This window comes from Bipolaris victoriae, assembly GCF_000527765.1.
Source record: "Bipolaris victoriae FI3 unplaced genomic scaffold scaffold_54, whole genome shotgun sequence".
Lineage (NCBI taxonomy): Eukaryota > Fungi > Ascomycota > Dothideomycetes > Pleosporales > Pleosporaceae > Bipolaris > Bipolaris victoriae.
The window spans coordinates 137,789-154,956 of NW_014575338.1; the positions used below are offsets into that span (position 1 = coordinate 137,789).

The 17,168-nt window shown below is 50.6% G+C and overlaps 8 protein-coding genes across 8 annotated transcripts; 2 read left to right on the forward strand and 6 right to left on the reverse strand.

The window, feature by feature from the left end:
* Positions 1–224: 224 nt before the first annotated feature.
* COCVIDRAFT_102184 (hypothetical protein) lies at positions 225–1,020 on the reverse strand (the record flags this gene model as incomplete). Its single annotated transcript, XM_014700060.1, has 3 exons — positions 225–278; positions 363–679; positions 783–1,020. 3 exons carry the CDS (start codon positions 1,018–1,020, stop codon positions 225–227), a joined length of 609 nt encoding a protein of 202 aa, XP_014555546.1.
* Positions 1,021–1,239: 219 nt separating this feature from the next.
* On the reverse strand, positions 1,240–1,509 carry COCVIDRAFT_55875 (hypothetical protein; the record flags this gene model as incomplete). Its single annotated transcript, XM_014700061.1, has 1 exon — positions 1,240–1,509. A coding segment is annotated over one exon (270 nt), but the record flags the coding sequence as incomplete, so codon positions are not given.
* A 421-nt stretch (positions 1,510–1,930) lies between these two features.
* Positions 1,931–3,322, forward strand: COCVIDRAFT_102240 (hypothetical protein; the record flags this gene model as incomplete). Its single annotated transcript, XM_014700062.1, has 1 exon — positions 1,931–3,322. One exon carries the CDS (start codon positions 1,931–1,933, stop codon positions 3,320–3,322), a length of 1,392 nt encoding a protein of 463 aa, XP_014555548.1.
* Positions 3,323–4,087: 765 nt separating this feature from the next.
* On the reverse strand, positions 4,088–5,105 carry COCVIDRAFT_27604 (glycoside hydrolase family 131 protein; the record flags this gene model as incomplete). Its single annotated transcript, XM_014700063.1, has 2 exons — positions 4,088–4,337; positions 4,408–5,105. 2 exons carry the CDS (start codon positions 5,103–5,105, stop codon positions 4,088–4,090), a joined length of 948 nt encoding a protein of 315 aa, XP_014555549.1.
* A 2,083-nt stretch (positions 5,106–7,188) lies between these two features.
* On the forward strand, positions 7,189–8,397 carry COCVIDRAFT_38752 (hypothetical protein; the record flags this gene model as incomplete). Its single annotated transcript, XM_014700064.1, has 5 exons — positions 7,189–7,228; positions 7,279–7,415; positions 7,473–7,648; positions 7,743–8,095; positions 8,345–8,397. 5 exons carry the CDS (start codon positions 7,189–7,191, stop codon positions 8,395–8,397), a joined length of 759 nt encoding a protein of 252 aa, XP_014555550.1.
* A 641-nt stretch (positions 8,398–9,038) lies between these two features.
* On the reverse strand, positions 9,039–10,082 carry COCVIDRAFT_27606 (hypothetical protein; the record flags this gene model as incomplete). The annotated part of the gene is made up of 1 exon (XM_014700065.1): positions 9,039–10,082. The coding sequence occupies one exon, from the start codon at positions 10,080–10,082 to the stop codon at positions 9,039–9,041; it is 1,044 nt and encodes a 347-aa protein (XP_014555551.1).
* Positions 10,083–10,908: 826 nt separating this feature from the next.
* COCVIDRAFT_27607 (hypothetical protein) lies at positions 10,909–12,081 on the reverse strand (the record flags this gene model as incomplete). Its single annotated transcript, XM_014700066.1, has 1 exon — positions 10,909–12,081. One exon carries the CDS (start codon positions 12,079–12,081, stop codon positions 10,909–10,911), a length of 1,173 nt encoding a protein of 390 aa, XP_014555552.1.
* A 2,830-nt stretch (positions 12,082–14,911) lies between these two features.
* COCVIDRAFT_102174 (hypothetical protein) lies at positions 14,912–16,713 on the reverse strand (the record flags this gene model as incomplete). The annotated part of the gene is made up of 3 exons (XM_014700067.1): positions 14,912–16,186; positions 16,280–16,421; positions 16,481–16,713. The coding sequence occupies 3 exons, from the start codon at positions 16,711–16,713 to the stop codon at positions 14,912–14,914; spliced, it is 1,650 nt and encodes a 549-aa protein (XP_014555553.1).
* Positions 16,714–17,168: the final 455 nt, after the last annotated feature.

The window sequence follows — 17,168 nt, forward strand, 5'->3', positions numbered from 1 at the left end:
TGATGATAGTAATCTGAAGCCGCTCAAGTTTTCCTCTTGTTTGCCAAGACTCCTGTACTCTTCAGGTTTCGTCGTTGATCTATGTTGATGCACATGTCATATCTTCTTTTTAACTCGTGTTAGTGTAGTATACAGAGTGACGTTTGTATAGCAACTCAACTCACCTGCAGAGTTGCACACAAATAAACAAATCCTTTTCCACCTTGGCCAAACCCGATGCTTGTCTACTCTTCGCCCAACGCTTTAAACTTTGGCGGAATAAGTTCAACCCAATAACCCTGCATCAGCGTCAGCTTACACCCGCACATTCCCCTCCACACCGCCTCATGTTTTTGCAAAAGACCAAAAAAAGGTACACTCACATCCGGATCCTTCACAAACGTCAACTGCCTAAACACATTCTTGTATCCCTCCACCACCTCCCCCCACTTGCCCTGCACCACCTCGTCAGGAACCGCCATCTGGTCCTCCCTTGCCTGATCCAACGGCTTAATAACTTCAAACCCAAACTCCTGCACGCGCTTCGTCGCCTCATCCACATTGGGCACTGTAAAGCCTATATGTCCAAAGCCGACTCCCGAGGCGGAGTAGTCGTTGCCGGAGACGTAGGGGGTCGATGTGTCAGCGGGGATGTGGTAGAGTTCTAGGAGACCTTGTTTTTGGCGGATGTTTTGCATGTCTGTTTGTCGTTTTTGTCACCTTTCCAATTCACCAAGTTGGAGTAGAAGGAGGGAATGGGAGAGAGAGAAGAGAGAAGGGGGAGAAGGGGGGGTTAAACGTACTCACGTCTCGTCCCCCGAGATAGTATATAACCCATGGTCCGGCGTTGAATATGAAGACGACGTGCATGCCGAGGCAGTCGCAGTAGAATCGTAGGGTCTTTTGTGGGTCTTTGATGCGCATCATGAAGTGGTTTAAGCTGTAGCCCGCAGTTGCGGGGGATGGGGGACGCGGAGGGGGTGCGATGTGTGTGCCGGATTCATAGGGGGCTGGGGGGAAGTTTGGGTTGGAGGGGGACATTGTTGATGGGTTTGGTGGGAGGCAATGGGAGGATTGGGTGGAATTGGTGATGGAGGGTTGAGAGAGATTTGGGAGAAGAGTCGAGGAGCTATCCAGGGGTAGGGATTGCTGGTGGGATACGTGGGGTATGCGGGGTAGGGCCGTTTGTTGTTCTACCATTCTGGTTGGAATAGTCTGTGGAGCATTGTGCATTCGCTGTGGAGTCTTATTATTGGCATCCTTTCGCGGCCGGCCAGAGCCAATGCCTCCATGCTCTTTTTTGTATTCTCGGAGTTTTGAGCGGCGATCAGCGAGTTTTCCATATTTACTGCGCTGCTGAAGGAGGCGGTATGCGGTGGTATGTGGAATGTTGAACTCGCGGTAGATGTCACGCTTAGTCTTATCTCCACGTTGATCAATAGCCTGGAAAAATCGAGCACGCGTTGGAGTATCAAGATGAGAATTCAAGGATCGCTTCTGTGAAGGTGGAGAAGTCATTCTTACAAGAGATTATTGAAAAATATCGTGTTTTGGCTGAGATGCACAGCTGCAAAGTCGGGAGCTTTCGAGTTGCGTCACCTTAGTGTTGTGGCACTACTAGCACGGACGTGTATCACTTTCTTTTTTGTTCAAGGGATGTACTTCTCATTACATTCTCCAGACGGAATTCACGAGCTTGATGGAGATATGAATGTATTGATAGTTAGAATGCATGCTTACTCCATATGCATTCGCTGGACAGATGCACGGGGCGGTTGGAGCATAGTGGGGTTGAAGAAACACAGCAGTACACAGTAGGCGTGAAGCGTGACGTCGCGCCGGCTGCTAAGTATGACGAGCCGCCCCACATGCAAGGGTCCATCCCGCACCTCACTAGCCTAGGCAACTTTTGCATGCAGTACTGCACCACGACACCACCCTGCCAACCGCCATGGAGTTCCAAAGAGGCGAACGTGTCAACCTCAACTTTGATACTGGCGCAGTCGAGAAACTGGAGCCAGAGGAACAAAATGTGCTTCCTATGCCCTCATTCCCCGCTTTTGTGGGCGACATTCAAGAGCGCGATTCATCTTCAGCTAACCCTCCAGTCGCGCCCTCACCCAAGCCTAACGTGAACGGTTTCCCGGCACACAAGAAACGAACACCGAGAGTATCTGCTTTTAAGCAGCAGCGCGCTGCAAAGGAAAAACAGGCTGCTGCAGCACCCCTGCCTAACCCACGAAGCGCCTTTGCCCCAGACCCAGACGAGGAACGAAGAGCCATCGATGAGGAAAACAGGCGAACCATCGCGGCCATGTCGGACGCCGAGATTGAGCAAGAGCGACAAGAGCTTATGGCAAGTCTCAATCCTGCACTACTACAAAAGCTGCTGTTGCGGTCCAATATCGACCAGGGAAGCAATGAGCGCGACTTTGATGCTGAGCCACTAGCGCCTGCGGCTACAAAACCTCCCACAACTGAAAAGGCCGAAGAAGAAACACAGGCCAAACCCACGAGTACGAAGAAAGTTTCCTTTGCAGCTTCAGAACCTGTGGACGGGTCCAAGTTGCCAGAATCCACAACTTCCCCCTCTGCATCCACTACCGAAACCTCCTCCGACGCCATAAGATCCGCCCTAGAGCAGCAAACAGACGACTCGATACACTTCCCCCGACCCCCACAACCCCCCGATCTCGATCCCAACGACCCCGCCTTCCTCAAAAACTTGCACGAGAAGTACTTTCCCAACCTCGCCTACGATCCCTCCAAGCTATCTTGGATGTCCCCCATCGATCCCTCCGACAAAAAATCGCCATACCATCCTTCTCAAACCGCCCTCAATCCTGCCGAACTCCGCTTCGACTTCGAGGGAAACCTGCTCGCGCCCAGCGTGGCAAGAGAAATTCCGACCGATAGAGGGCTGCACCACCACGCCGAAGCCCCCGAAGCAGCAGGGTACACAATACCAGAGCTAGCAGTCACAGCAAGGAGTAAAGTCCCCAGCCAGCGCTGCATTGCCTACCAAACGCTAGGGAGGATTCTATACCGCCTCGGAAAAGGCCAGTTTGGAGTTGAGAGCGCACAGAAGACGGATGGACCTGTCCGAGTGGCCAAGAATCCGGATGTGGAAGAAGATGACGATGATGATGGGGAGTGGGTTGAAGAGGATGTGGGAAGTGCTATAGCGGGCGGATTGTGGCAATGTATCGAAGAGGGAAGAGTGATTGAGACATTGACAGAGGAGGCGAATAAGGAAAGGGGACATCTTACTGCTCGTACATTTGCGCAGGAGGCACTATGGAATTGGCGGAGGGGCGGGGGGAGAAGAAGGCATGCCGTTTGAGTTGCATTTATGGAGAATATTAAATTTAACATTTGTGGCATCCTGGACTTTTCTCCGAATGCGATGATGCATTTCATGTGCACTGCAGTGTCTTGTTGAACTGAGCGAATATGAGAATATGCTATATGTCTCTACAAGATGTCGTGTGCTTTGTCATTCTGATATGATTATAGTACATATCTGAATTCTTTGCTCATAAATTTACTTGATCCCGCATTTCTTGTTTCGTCACTTGCTTCCTTGCTAGGCGGGCTATATACTCGATCACGACGCTTATTGGTCAAAGGCATGTAACCTGCAAGACATGGAATTGGAAAGTAATAAAAGGCTAATGCTATAAAAAATCATGCATTTTACTGAGCAGAGAAAAGTAGGGACCAACGTTGAGAATGTAGCTTACTAACAGACCAATTATAACATCCTCGCATCTTCGCTTCATCTCCTCATTACCTTGGCCATACTTGTCCTGCCATATTCTGATATTAACTCCGCCAGTGAAGACCACCACCCCCATCTGCCGACCCTGACACCACTAACCGTACCGTCTTGGCATGGCACCTGCCGCGTCATCTGCGTCCCGCGCTGATTATCAGTTGTTGACAAGGAACCTGGTTGTTTCCCGGCCCCACATCCCTCGGTATGTAGGGAATCCTTCCCCATACTTGTAATATGGCTTTCTTACTACTTCCTTTACATCTCACCATGCACAATCTCATCTACAAAACGGATATTGTTGCTATATATATATCGAGTGGCTGTAGCTAACTAATCGCTATAGCTATACGTGCTAACACATCCATCTGTGCTTGTTTCCACAAAAACACCTCCGTAGATCTGACCTTCGCCCTGGAATGGAATAGGCCCCTGATACCCGTTGAGGTCAATGTTCGTCGTGTCTGTTGGCTTCTTCAGGATTCCAACTTGGAGTTGCCCCAGGCCTGTGTTATTGTTTGGAGTGGCCTCAGTCACGGGCTGTAGAGGTGCTGCACCGGCTGAATAAAATACCTTGAGAGTACTAATCGAACATAGTCAGCATCTTAATCTTATCAAGGGGGAATACGTCAAGGAAAGGCGAGTATACATACCCTTTCGTGTGGTCTACCTGCACAGCAAAGTTCTGCCACTGATCGAACAAGATCGGGGTTTCGAAGATGAATTTCTTGTCGCTGTTTTGGATCCTCCACTTTTCTCTCTCTTCTTTGGTATCAATGCCGTTTCCTCCATTGAACGGTAACACCAAACCTCCAACAAACGTGAATTGATTGCCAGTGAAGTCAGCCCTCTCATGCCACACATTCATGTACTCGTGAGAGAAGTTGAGTGGTTTCTCCACGTTCTGGTGAACACTCCAGTGGTAAGTGACGGTACCATTGTCAGCCGCATCAGCCCGGTCATCATTCTTATCGCCTGGCATTATGAGGCCCGCGCGACGAATATAAGTCTCCGGTGGAGACCTGCGTCCCTTGAAGATGGAACGGTCATCGATAGTCACTTCGAAAGGCTTGTGGCGATTGGGTTCGTCGAACGGCGCTAGGGTAGTGTTTGGAAAGAGAAGAATGGACGACCAGCTGATGTTCTGGCCTTTTGTCCAATTAGGATCATACACGGACGAGTTGGTGTCGAACCATTGGAGCGTTGCGTCGACTGGAATGCGGCCCTCGAAGAGGACAGGGCAGACGACGCCAGAAGCCTGATCAGAACCGGAATTGTGGCGTGATCCAAGTTGTTGGATCGATGCCACAGCGGCACCACCGAAGAAGAGAAGAGAAGATTGAAAGCGCATTTTGAAGTATGCTCCCACAAAAATATTGCTAATACCGTTCCCCGAAATATCCAATGTCGTGCATTTATACGTGTCCACCACAGCTATCATTGTTTGCACCCTCGAAACATGAGACTATTGGGGTTCGGCCCGTTCTTTCTTGCCAATATCTAATCCTTACAGCGCAAGGTACATTTCTGTCCAGACCCTCATCTCCGCTCTCTTGGCGAGGATTGCTGATATGCTTTTAGGTTTATACCTTGTCCACCTTTTGTTAGTTCGCCGGTGGATCCGCCCTACCGGGAGGTCTCCAGCGTACACGGTGGTGGGGATATATATGGTATTAATTGCAAGCATAGGTGCTCGCCGTATGCGATTCGAAATATGCATGTTGGCGTGCATACCGCTTTTTGGTGCAACAGGTCATATTTCTCTAGCTGCGTGTTTGGTAGCCCAAGAATGACATGGAAGGAACTGGGGTGTGGAGGAAAGCTTGATACATGATTTTTTTGTATATTCTGTCATTAAACAAGATGACGTCTTGTATTCTCGAGCTGATAAGTAGTCCAAATAAAGTATTCAAAATGATAATTACCGCACGAACTGTATTATCATTTGGCCGCGTCCCTTGGTATTTATGCCAACATGATGGGTACGTTTTTACAACAACTACTCACGGACATACCGGTGAGCGAGTCAAATCTAGGCACAACAATATGGAGAAAGATTGGCAACTTGGCATGTGGTGTTTTGGGTTGATATGGCCAAGCTCCTGCCTGTAAGATTCCTGCGTCCAATAGAAGTTGCTGCTTTGGCCATGAGCTATTGGTATCAGCCTTTTCGTGTTGAATCTAGACTAAGAGGTGCAGGAAGTGTGCCTGGCTGGCTTCGGTGTATAGTTCGCAGAGCTTTCAAGGATGGCGGATCTTATTCGCGGCTTTAGCTGCATATTACTATCTGTCTATGCCGTGTCTTCTGCAGGTATGAATGCAATCTTGTTGGCTCCAATATTTTCCAATCTCATATCTCAGTCTTATGCCGAGATTTTCTGCCTTACTCGAGCTAGCAGCGATAATAGTTGGCAGTCATGGCAGTAGCTGGTCAAATCAGCCAAGGTCATATTTGTTCAACTTTGCAATATGCCCCAGCGCCTTTTACAAACTATTGATACGGTACAACACCAAACTAGGACAAACAGATGATCAAAACAGGGATAATGAAAATGATGGTAAGTTAACTTCAACCAGCCTGTATGTCCGAATGTATCGGAAAGCCCCTTTTTTTTTCTCATCCCTTCGTACAATGAAAATGAACTTACTTCTTAATACATAGAAAAGAGGAGCCTAAAGGACAACGTAGTGTAGACGTTACGAAAAGATCAAGCCCCAGCTGCGATAGGTTATCCATATCAGTTTCTCAGCTCTAAGTCCTTCGCATATACTCAACCTGACCTACATACCTACAGTCTACATAACTACTAGTACTACTATGTTTTATAGCAAGGGAACTTGTTTGCTACCGTAATGACGGTAATAAGTATAGAGACAGCAGGAGGGATAGGTTGGTCAAGGTTTTGGTGGTACTTTAGTAGTAAGTAGAGCAGTTCTGTGATGGCTTCGGTGTCCCGGATGTCCGGTATCCTAATTATCCAGTGTTCCGGAACTGTTTTAGCTAGCTTATTACTTACCAACACTAGCACTGACTCGGCCTGTCGTTCCCTTGTCGTCTTCGGTCGACCGATGAAATCGGAGATAAGATCGCCCAACACCGAAAGTCCAAAGCCTGCTCAAAGTATTGATTGTTGCTACAATATCATTGGTAATCTAGATGTACCCTCTGTTATTGTTAAACCGGAGTCACTTTATGTATCTTTTCAGACTTTTGTCCAGAATAATACTGTGGTGGTGCTGATATTTTGTAGTAAAGGCATCTCTGGATTTTCCGGTTTCACCGATCGACCGAGAAATGATGTTTCTTAAGTCCCAGATAGAGGCCCGGTTATGTCTCCACGCCATGTATAAATTAAATACACAATGCAAAACGATTCAATCCGATCTACTCTACGACACCTGACTTCAGCATACCACATCATCCAACGCCGAACATGGCTTCTACTGACAAGACCGTTGTCCTCATCACTGGCGGTAAGCCGAACACGCTTCCCACCGTCACACAAATCTAACAAGCCCCCCAGCAAACACCGGCATCGGCTTCGAACTAACTAAACAACTCCTCTCCGACGCATCCAAACACGTTCTCCTCGGTAGCCGCAGCGCCTTCAAAGGCTCAAAAGCCATTCAAGACCTCCAATCTCGAAATCTACCAGGAACCGTTGAATTCCTCTAAATCGACGTCTCGAAACAAGACTCCATTGTCGCCGCCGCCAAGCACATCGAGGAAACCCATGGCCACCTAGACGTCCTCGTTAACAACGCTGGAATCTTCTCATCTGGCGATCCAGATACCACAGATATCCAGTCCCTCGTCGACGCCTTTATTACAAACGCCGCTGGTCCTTTCGCCACCGTAAAAGTTTTCGAACCGCTTTTCTCTCTCGTTTTCGCGTGTGTTTTCCCCAGTTTCCCACCAAAAAAAAAGCCGCTTTCTCATCCCACTCATTACATTTTACTAATCTATTTTACTCTCTCCCATATACAGGAGCACCCCACGCATCATCAACATATCCTCAGCCCTCGGTTCCATCTCCACACGCCTCGATAAATCGAGTCCCATCTACGCCTTCAAATCGTACGCCTACCGCTTGAGTAAAGCGGCGCTTAACATGGCGACTGCGGCTCAGCATGCAAAATATCTAGGTAGAGGGTGGAGGGTATTTGCGTTTTGTCCTGGTATCACGCAGAGTGAAATGACGAGGCGCATCAATGTGTATGATGGGGCGAAACCGACGAGTCGGGGTGCGGCGCCGTTGGTTGGGATTGTTGATGGGGAGAGGGATGCGGATGCGGGGAGGTTTTTGACGGCGGATACGGAGAGTGGGGTGTATATGAGTGGTAAGCTCTTATGTAGATGGCTCTCGTCTTTAATGTCTTGTCAAATCTTACCGCCGTGCCTTTTGAGTGCTGTGTGAGCGGGATAGGTCACTGCAATATCTCCTCGTACTAGATTAATGTGATAGGGGCTTCAGGGGCGCGAAGACCTTTGTCGAACGAAGTATGTCATTGCAGACAGTGCTTACAGTCCTCGTCGCTTCCGTAAACCCATGATTTCACTGACATATTTCATACGTGAACTAATGGTAGAAACTGCACTATTATATGGCTATTCGATGGAAGAGCTACCATATGTCTTATAGCTTTCCCAAATCAAAAAGCTATATATATAAAATGATCGCTAACCCGCATTGCTCAACTCACGGACGTTTTCGTTGCCAAGCTTTATGAAGCGGATCGGACCGGTACGTACGTAGTACAAGCGACGTTGCTCCCGGCAATCTCCCCAGCGATCTTTGCGATCGATGTAGTAATGGGTAAGTTGTGTGGTTGGGCACGGAATAGATGTTCAATCGTCGGAAATAAGGGGAGAGGATCCAACGGCCTGTTAACCTGCTTATGCGAATAGTGTGTTGTTTGCCATAGGGCCTGGCTTTCGTTCCAGTGCCTACTATCTGCAAGGTGAAATTGGAGCACTGCATGAGGTATGACAATACGCATTGGACAGTGATTCTTTGTAGGCGCCTAGCCATTCTTTACATTTCCCAGGACCGACTACCAGTCGAAAACGAAGTTTGTACACTAAAATCCTGTAACGCATATATGCTATGCCCCTATACACGCCGAATTATGCATTATAATATTGTAAGCGTCTCATCTGCTGGAAATGCGCCTGATTTTTTTCACTGAACCGAACTTTTGCCAGTTAAAAAAAGAAGACGAAGAAAAAAGAAAAGGTGGTGTGAGAGAAAAGGAGAAATGGTCGTAGCTGGCTCTTTCCCAATCATATCATGGCGCCATGTCGGTACGACGGTAGAGGCAACGGCTCACCAATCTCGTAGTTGCCAAAGAAATCTACAGTGCTCTTTCGCCGCTCCTCCATGGCATCACTGAGATCGCGACTGATGCAGATTTCCATGCCGCCGCTCTGCTCTGTGCCTTTGCGCTCTGTCGACATCTTGTATCCCACACCAGCTGATGATGTTTGTGGTATCGCGGATGAAGGACTGAGATAAGTAGAGGTTGTATGTTTGACTTTGCCAGGGAGATCATTTTCACCGAGTAGGCCCAGCCACCGCAGCTCAGCACAGCGCTTGAAGACGCCTTCAAGGTCAAAGAGATCCTGCATGGAGAGACTGTACATTTTGCCGCTGCGGTATTTCCAGAAGAAGAGAACCGACAGCTCGATTGTCTCAATGTTTGGTAGGGGTTGGAGAATCTTGTCTATGGAAGCCAGTAGATTGTACGTCATGCGCATTTGGTCCTTGAGCATCCGGTCTCGGGTGCCGTTTCTCAGCGTCGTGTAGTTCCACTCGAGATAGAAGCGAACGTGCGTTGTGTGCTTTAGCATGGGTAGTCTAAGGATGTGCTGCGAGAACTCGAAATATTCATTGTTGGTCCGCGTGTTGCGCAGCTCTGCGTGGAGTGTGATTTTACTGCACCGGAAATAGTTTTGCAGCAGTTCCTCACGGATTTGCTTGTTAATCAAAAGGAGCCCCGGGTGAAGGCGCAAAGCGTTGGGCACCGAGGGTCCGTATCCGAAGATGTCGTGTCTCCAAGGCTCTCCGTTGGACATTTCCGCACTCCAGAGGCAAGTGTGTAGCTCTGGCCGGTTCTTCGAAGTGTCTGGCAAGACATAGCTGAATACTTGGTCCCGGATTTCCCTTGGAAGCGCCAGTAGTGGAGAACTGAATGTGCTGGGGGTGAGTTCAAGAAGGATTTCGAGTTCGCGGAAGAGAAGACTTTGACGGTGCTTGTAGAGGCCATCCGAGCTCCGGTTGGAGACCATGGAGAGCTTGTTGCTCATTCGTTGGTGTAGCGTGGCCATGTGTCGTGTGCGTGTGTGAGTAAGTATATGCAGGGTTGAATTTAGAGAGAAGGAAACGGTGGACGTCTAGTGCCCGAGTAAGCGCTATATAGGTTAGTTGTTGTCGAGGCCGGTCAGTCGCAGCTAGTTAAAATGATGGAACAGGCTGGTCGTCGTAACCCACAACAACGGACTCAACATGCAAATTGGATTAAAGTGGCACCGCAAAGTTCCTTCGTGCTGACACCAAGGGTTCACGGCAGCGTGTTTCGATGAAAAGGGGATTATCTGCGACGCCATTGCCGTGCGATAGGGGCGAGTCAGTCATGGATGGTGCCTCTGCTGACTGCGTGCCTGCCGCAAGGATCCGTCACAGAGCCCGTGCCGCCTCGCGAAAAGGATTAGTGTGTCACGTGTCGTAGATCTAGCCGACTCTCTGCTGCTGCGCTGCTGCTGTGCTGCTGTGACACGTTTCACCTTGGCGCTTCAGAACCTCCTGCGTCCGTCAATCCTCCAGGTTTCACATTCTCAAACACGTCCGGAAAACCATATCGGCTTGTCGTTCCACGCACGCGGAATGCCCACATGTTGCCCGTCCCAAAGCCAAAAGTAAAAGGCTCCCTTCTGGCATGTGCGTGGGCGACTAAACCGGTAGTTGCTCTTTTTCTTTTCGCATCCATTAAAAATAGTCTGTATTTGATCTTGTCGACGGCCGTCTAAAATTAACTAAATAGCGGCGGCTCCAGGGCGGGAGACAAAAGCGACATGCTTGCGCCGTTCATGATCTAAGGGGGGCATCATAACAAAGGAAAAAACAAAGAGACGAACAAAGGCCTCATAGCACATTTCATGATTCGACCAGCTCGGTATCGAAACATTGGCAGTCGGCAATGCTGCCACCAGGTCTCCAACCGCTCAGCAGCGTAGGGCATTTCCATGCAACGTCCATGTCTGAGCATTGGAACAGGACATTCCATATCCGCTCCATTGTATATCCGAACCAAGGCTTGCTCATGGCATCTTCTCGGTCCTGCAGATAGGGCTCACTGTGCGCCCAGCTCTTCTCGTCGACAAGAAGCTTCCAGAGATCGTCGTATATTGCTTTGTCAATGCCGCGAATTCGCGCAGCGGTAGCAACGAACTGGCCCTTGTAGCTGAGCAGCACACCATCGCGCACCGAGTGGTCGATCCTTGATTGAATCTCTGGAAATAGCGATGTCTCATCCTGCCAGCCCTGTTTATCGCCACAGTCGTCACTATGACAAACATTGCCTGCCCATCCCAGGTTGAGGAAACCAGTTTGGTTTGCGCGGAAATACCGTTGGAAAAAGGGATAAAACTCTCGTGGGTTGTGAATGTCGGCTTGAAGGAAGATAGTACGCTCTGCAAGCTTGTCCCAGCGGTTGACGATATGGTTGAGGTACGTCTCGGCTTCTCTTCCCACGTTTGGAAGCTTGACGACGTTGTGCGCCTTTGTTTCCTGCTTGACCTTCTCTTCGTCTGCCTGGCCATCCTTGAGATAAATTGTAACAAGAGCTTGCGACATTTGCGGCATGCTATGTAGCTTCGATATAAGCGAGGCCACGTCTTCTGTCCGCTCCTTGTACATGCTGATAACAACCTCCAAAGGGCTATTTGCCTCGTACTTGAGATCCAATCGAGGCTCGATGCGTGGGTATTGGCGTTGTCCAAAGTTAAAGCTTACATACGCAGTCCATATCATGACTAACATGATGCTGCTGAAAGACGAGCGGAAGCCGTGGCTGTAATCTGGACGGCTCGCTAGCGTATCTGCTTCTCCGGCCTCCTCGCTATCGTCTGATCGAGTTCTGGGCTCGCACGGGACCATATCGTAGCTTCCATGGGGATCTTTCGATTGCCTTGCTTGCTTCCAACTTGACCTGTAGACTTCATGGCCACAGATGCACAGGACTGCAAGGAAGTAGAAGCACAGTTGATACCAACTGGAGTAGGAGCGGCGCAGCGAAAGAGTAGTAAAACAGCCAATGATGGCTGTCATTGTTAGCTGTGTGAACACATCGCTCACGCGTTGCGATGCGGTGTAGCCGGATGATCGACCATCACCGATTGTCTCTATAGGAAACAACACCGACTCTCCTATCAATAGCGCTGCTCCAGTTGAAAAGGCATTCAACGTACGCAACAGCAAGTTCTCCCTGTCAAGCGGATTTCTATGCTCATCGGGCCAACCGCTGAGTGCGCAAAATACTGTTATTAGAATCCCCATAGTAACAAACCAAATGGCATCCGTGCTTTGGCTAAGCGAAACCCCTGGATAATGCTTCGAGGCCAACTTCCTCAACGCACTCGCCAAGCCAAGCAAGAGCATGGCTAAGATTGATGTTATCAAGCTTGGCACCATGAGGCGATACTCTACCGACAGAATTCCGGTACAAGCCAAGAGGTGGATGCCCAAACGTAGCGCATCTACGCCTGAGCGGGATGTGTAACTGAACACGTGCAATATCAACCCCTCAACGAAGAATGCAATCGTCTAGCCATATTAGCATAATGCGGGTTGCAGCAAGATGGAGTAAACTTACTGCCACCATGCACAGCAGGGGCAGGTTTGAAGTGTGCAATACCGCTTGGGTTATGCATAGCGCTGCTACTGCTTGCAAGGCGTGTGAAGCTACCACCAAAAGTGAGGCTTGGATTGGTCGTCTCGGTTGGTCTTGCTCGCTGCTGCACTCTTGATCATTTTTCCGCCATAGGTGTGAGACGAAAGCGAGAAGGGCAGTGGCGATAATCTGGCAGATGTACAGCTGCAAAGGATAATGCAGATTTGCCTCGACTAGGAGATGGCGTGTGGTTAAGAGGGAGGTGACGGCACATGGCAACCAGACTAGCTGACGGTGGTCCTGGAGTCGATCGTATACGGTCCGGGGTTGCGACAGGTCGTTTTGGTGAGTACGTTGGCGGCCATGAGCTGTGGGCATGGTGTTTGGGTGTAGAGGACGATTGCAGGCAGGCGGCAGAAGAAAAGACGTTGCGAGGGCTTAGGCGTGCAGCGTGCAATGTGAAGACGCGGGTGCCGCGTGGGTCAGCCCATGCGTTTGGCGGACCCGAGTTTGCATCCACTGGGTCCAGACGATCGCCTATCAAAACGGGTGAAATAAGAATGTGGGCGTTTGCAGGATGCGTAGAAAAAAGAAGCAATTGTACAGAGGCGTCGAGGAGCTGAGATGAGGCTCCGCATGGGTCACTGACCTACCACTTTGGCGACGGGGTCTTCCCATGGACCACAAAGGGGCGCAAGGCTAGACCTCTTTGGCGGCATGTGTAGAGGCATCTCGATCGCAAAGCCTACTAATCTTAAATAGCACAGTAGATGGGGTAGGTGAGGCAGAAGCCGCAGGACGAGGACATGTTGGAATTGTGTGCCCAGCCTGGCTGGAGGCGTGTGTGCTAGCCAACAAAGAGGCGAAGTCTAGCAGGTCCTTGCGAGAAACAAATGGCGGTGGTAGTGGCACAGGTGCGCTAAGCCTGTTAGGCGGCATTGCGGGCCGAATGTTGATCCGCATGTTGGCACTCAGACTCACTGTCGCTGCCAGGGCCGGGGCGTACCTTGTCGTGCTCCAGCTGTCAGTCGGCGGTTTTGGTTCGCTGACTTGATATACAGCCTTGACGATTCTATTGCATTCTCGGCATGCTCCTCTTTGTAGCGAAATGACCATATGCACAGTGTAGGCAGTACTTAGCGCGCAGCAAAAGGCGACGCGACAAGCCAACAGCGCCGTCCAATCAACCACCAAGCTAGCAGTCAAGTACGAGGCACTGTCCCCGGTTGAGGCCCGCAAAGCGCAGAGATCAATTCCATCAAAAAAGCATTGCATACGTACACAGTATCTACACCGACGGGCGGCCTGAGAAACGCGGGACAGGACGAGGTGAAACCCTCAGTTTTCAGGCAACGCTCTTGCAAATAAACAACAACACCAACACTGCCAACTGTCTTCACAGGCATGCGGCAAAAGGCACAAGCTCAAACTCGACACCCCTCGAACTAGCGCGCGGGGGCGGCAACAAGGTTTCCATGTGCCACCCCCCTTTGATCTAAAGTCGCGCAGGTGCAGGCAAAGTGAGATACGACCGATCCAACCGCGATATTACATAATTCTCACCGTTCAAGGAGCTGCCGATCAGCCTTGCATAATGGAAGGCGTTACCCCCCTTGCCCCGTCTGCCCCGTCTGCATTTTTAGAGGGAGCGTTCAACGCCAAGACGAGTGGCTGTCCCCGCGCTGTTCGCTCGACCTGCCCCCATCAGCAATCCATCCTTTCCCACATCTGCCGCCCTTCTAGCGCTACACTACTTACACCTTTGGACCCTTGATTTCCTTGACATCTCCACGTCGACTATAGGGCTGTACATGTGCACACGTGCAAGTTTCACATGTGACATCCAAAGTAATGCGGCAAGCACAATCGCATTGGTTCTCATGTCGTTCCAGACATACCCCGGTGGTGTGGCAATTGCAACCCTGAGCAAAAAGCTACCGTAGTGTCGGCATAGACGGGGCCGCCCCCGCGCCACTGCTGTTGCCGCTCGACTGGTAGGACTGCCAAAAAACGGTGCGCCGTGCGATTGCAGATTGTCTGCTAGCCTAACGTCAGCAGCCCGAGTCCGAAGCTTTGGAACATCCATATTCAACAACATTCTAGGTCAAAAAGATTTCATCACATACGTCTCCTGGGCTAATCTCAGCAACCCATCACTGCAATAGACTCAATCTTCATGGTCTCCAAGTTTGATGCGCTTGCGTCGTTGTTATAATATTATAATTAGTTACGTATGATATTGTAGTCTATTTACTTCATCAATCATGTCTAGTTGCTGCCAGATACGCTCTGGACAACAGGATACAACGGCAAGTACGGCTTATACACACTCTGGCACCTTGCGTTGAAATCAGCAGTGTTGCTAACCTCGATTTCGAGCTCGTTTCCTGGTACGCCCAACTTTCCAATGGCACCACTCTTGGGAGAGGCCTTGGCCCATCCAGGACCGGCCTTGGGGTTCTTGATAAAGTTTACAAACCAGTCGTTCTGGAAGTCGGCGAGGGCCTGCTCCTCTGCGCTCACGTTCTCGACACCAGTAAAGGCATCATTGCCGCCGAAGAAGAATGGAATCTCAGCACCGTGGGTGGGTGGGGAGACGGGCAGAGGAAGGATGTTGGCATAGTCGCCAAAGAAGCGGTAGATCCAGGTATCCTGCTTCTGGCTACGCACATCAACGAGGTAGTCGACGGGGCAGAAGAAGCGCGCGTCGCCGTACTGGGCGCCGCTCATTGCCGAGACACTGCTGAAGTCTGCAGCGTTGTATGCATTCAAAAGGACCTCATCTGGGATGTTGGCAACATCGGCATCGAATGTGTTGATCCACTTGGAAAAGTCGGTGTTCTCTCCACCATAAACTAAACTGAACACAGCTCCCTCCTTGTCAGAGTTACCTGTCAGGAGAGGAACATGAGACGCATATTTGCCGGCTGCGAAGCGAGCCTCGTAGTCCTGGTAGCGGGTCTTCTCGTCGACCACTGGAGTAAAGTACGTGTTGTAGGTGGAGTTGAAGCCAGCAGTTTGGAAAGCGTACATGTCGACCTTGCGGAGACAGTCAAGCTGACCCGCACCAACAGGGCAGTTGACTTCCTTTGCGACGATATCAAGGGCTTGGTTGGTAGGTGCCACAGCCGGACCCGACTTTGCGTTGGCCGCCATCTGAACCGCACCGGCAAGCCAAGTATCAGGGTGGTTCCATAGGTAATGGTCGACCTGTACAGAGCCAGAGGAGTGACCTCCGAAGACAACATGGTCGGGGTTGCCACCAAACTGGGCAATGTTGTCACGGACCCATTGCAAGGCCTTGTCAACATCCAGGATGCCAAAGTTTTGCGACTCATTGCCTCCCGCCAGTTCGGCCGAATTAGGGTAGGCCCACAGGCTTTCACGTGTGTTAAAGCTAACAAAGATAACACCCTTGCTGGCAAAATTGCTGCCGACGAGTTGGGGGTTGCTGCTGGATCCTGTCACCATGGCGCCGCCATACATGTACACAAAGACAGGAAGACCAGAACTGCCATCTGCTGATGGCGGTGGTGGTGGTGCCTGAGGTCCTCCTGGAGGTGGGTTAGGTTGAGGATGACAAGCACAAGGGGGAGGTGGAGGCCCACGTTTTGCCTGGGCTTGTATAGATGGCACCCAGATGTTGAGGTTCAGGCAATCCTCGCCTTGCTGGGACCACGTCGTGGTGGTGATTGCTTGCGGGCATGTTGGCCCGTACTTTGTGGCATTGAGCACCTCGCCCTTCTTCAGTCTCCTTGCATCTTGAGGAGCCTTCCATCTGCAGAGGAGAGTCAGTACACACGGGTCAGGCGCACGTGGCAGCAGGGTATTACGTACCGGTTCTGTCCTCCGGTAGTTGCAGCAAATGGGATTCCAAGAAAGACGGAATTGCCATTGGAATCGGTAAAGCCCTTAACGCTTCCGTCCTGGAGGGACGCTACACCGTCTGCGACAACCGCCCTTGCGGCCTTGGGCGGGAGTGGGTTAGCGCCTACCACAGCGGCCTGACCAAGGACGCCAACAAGCGAGAGGCTCTGTAGGCCACTGATAAGAGAAGACGGGACCCTCATGATGCAGGACACAGGGAGGATGGCTGAAGGAGGGAACTATAGAGTTTGGGTGGTGGGTGCAGATCTTGTTCGGGCGTCCACATGGCTATATACTTAGGGCACCATGCTGGCGGGACCAAGTTGGAGGGACTCGAATCTTACCGCCAATTGTAAGAAGGACCATGTCACTGCCAAAATGCCGAAGTCTTGCCAGGCAATAGTTTAATGGGGCCCTCGTGGAAGAGTCTTTTCATCTCCGTTGATGCAGGTCCTGAGTGGGCCCATGGACGGGGCCGACTCAGGTTCCATCGTTCTGGCCGGACTAAGCGAATCCTACCAATCGCGACCCCCGCCTTATCGATCCGGTCTAAGGACTAGAAGCGCTAGACTCCGAGCTCATGCTTTCCACACCCACTTCGCTACTCGACACTGCCATGCTCGACAACGCCATGTTCGGCTCTTAGCCGTGGCATCGC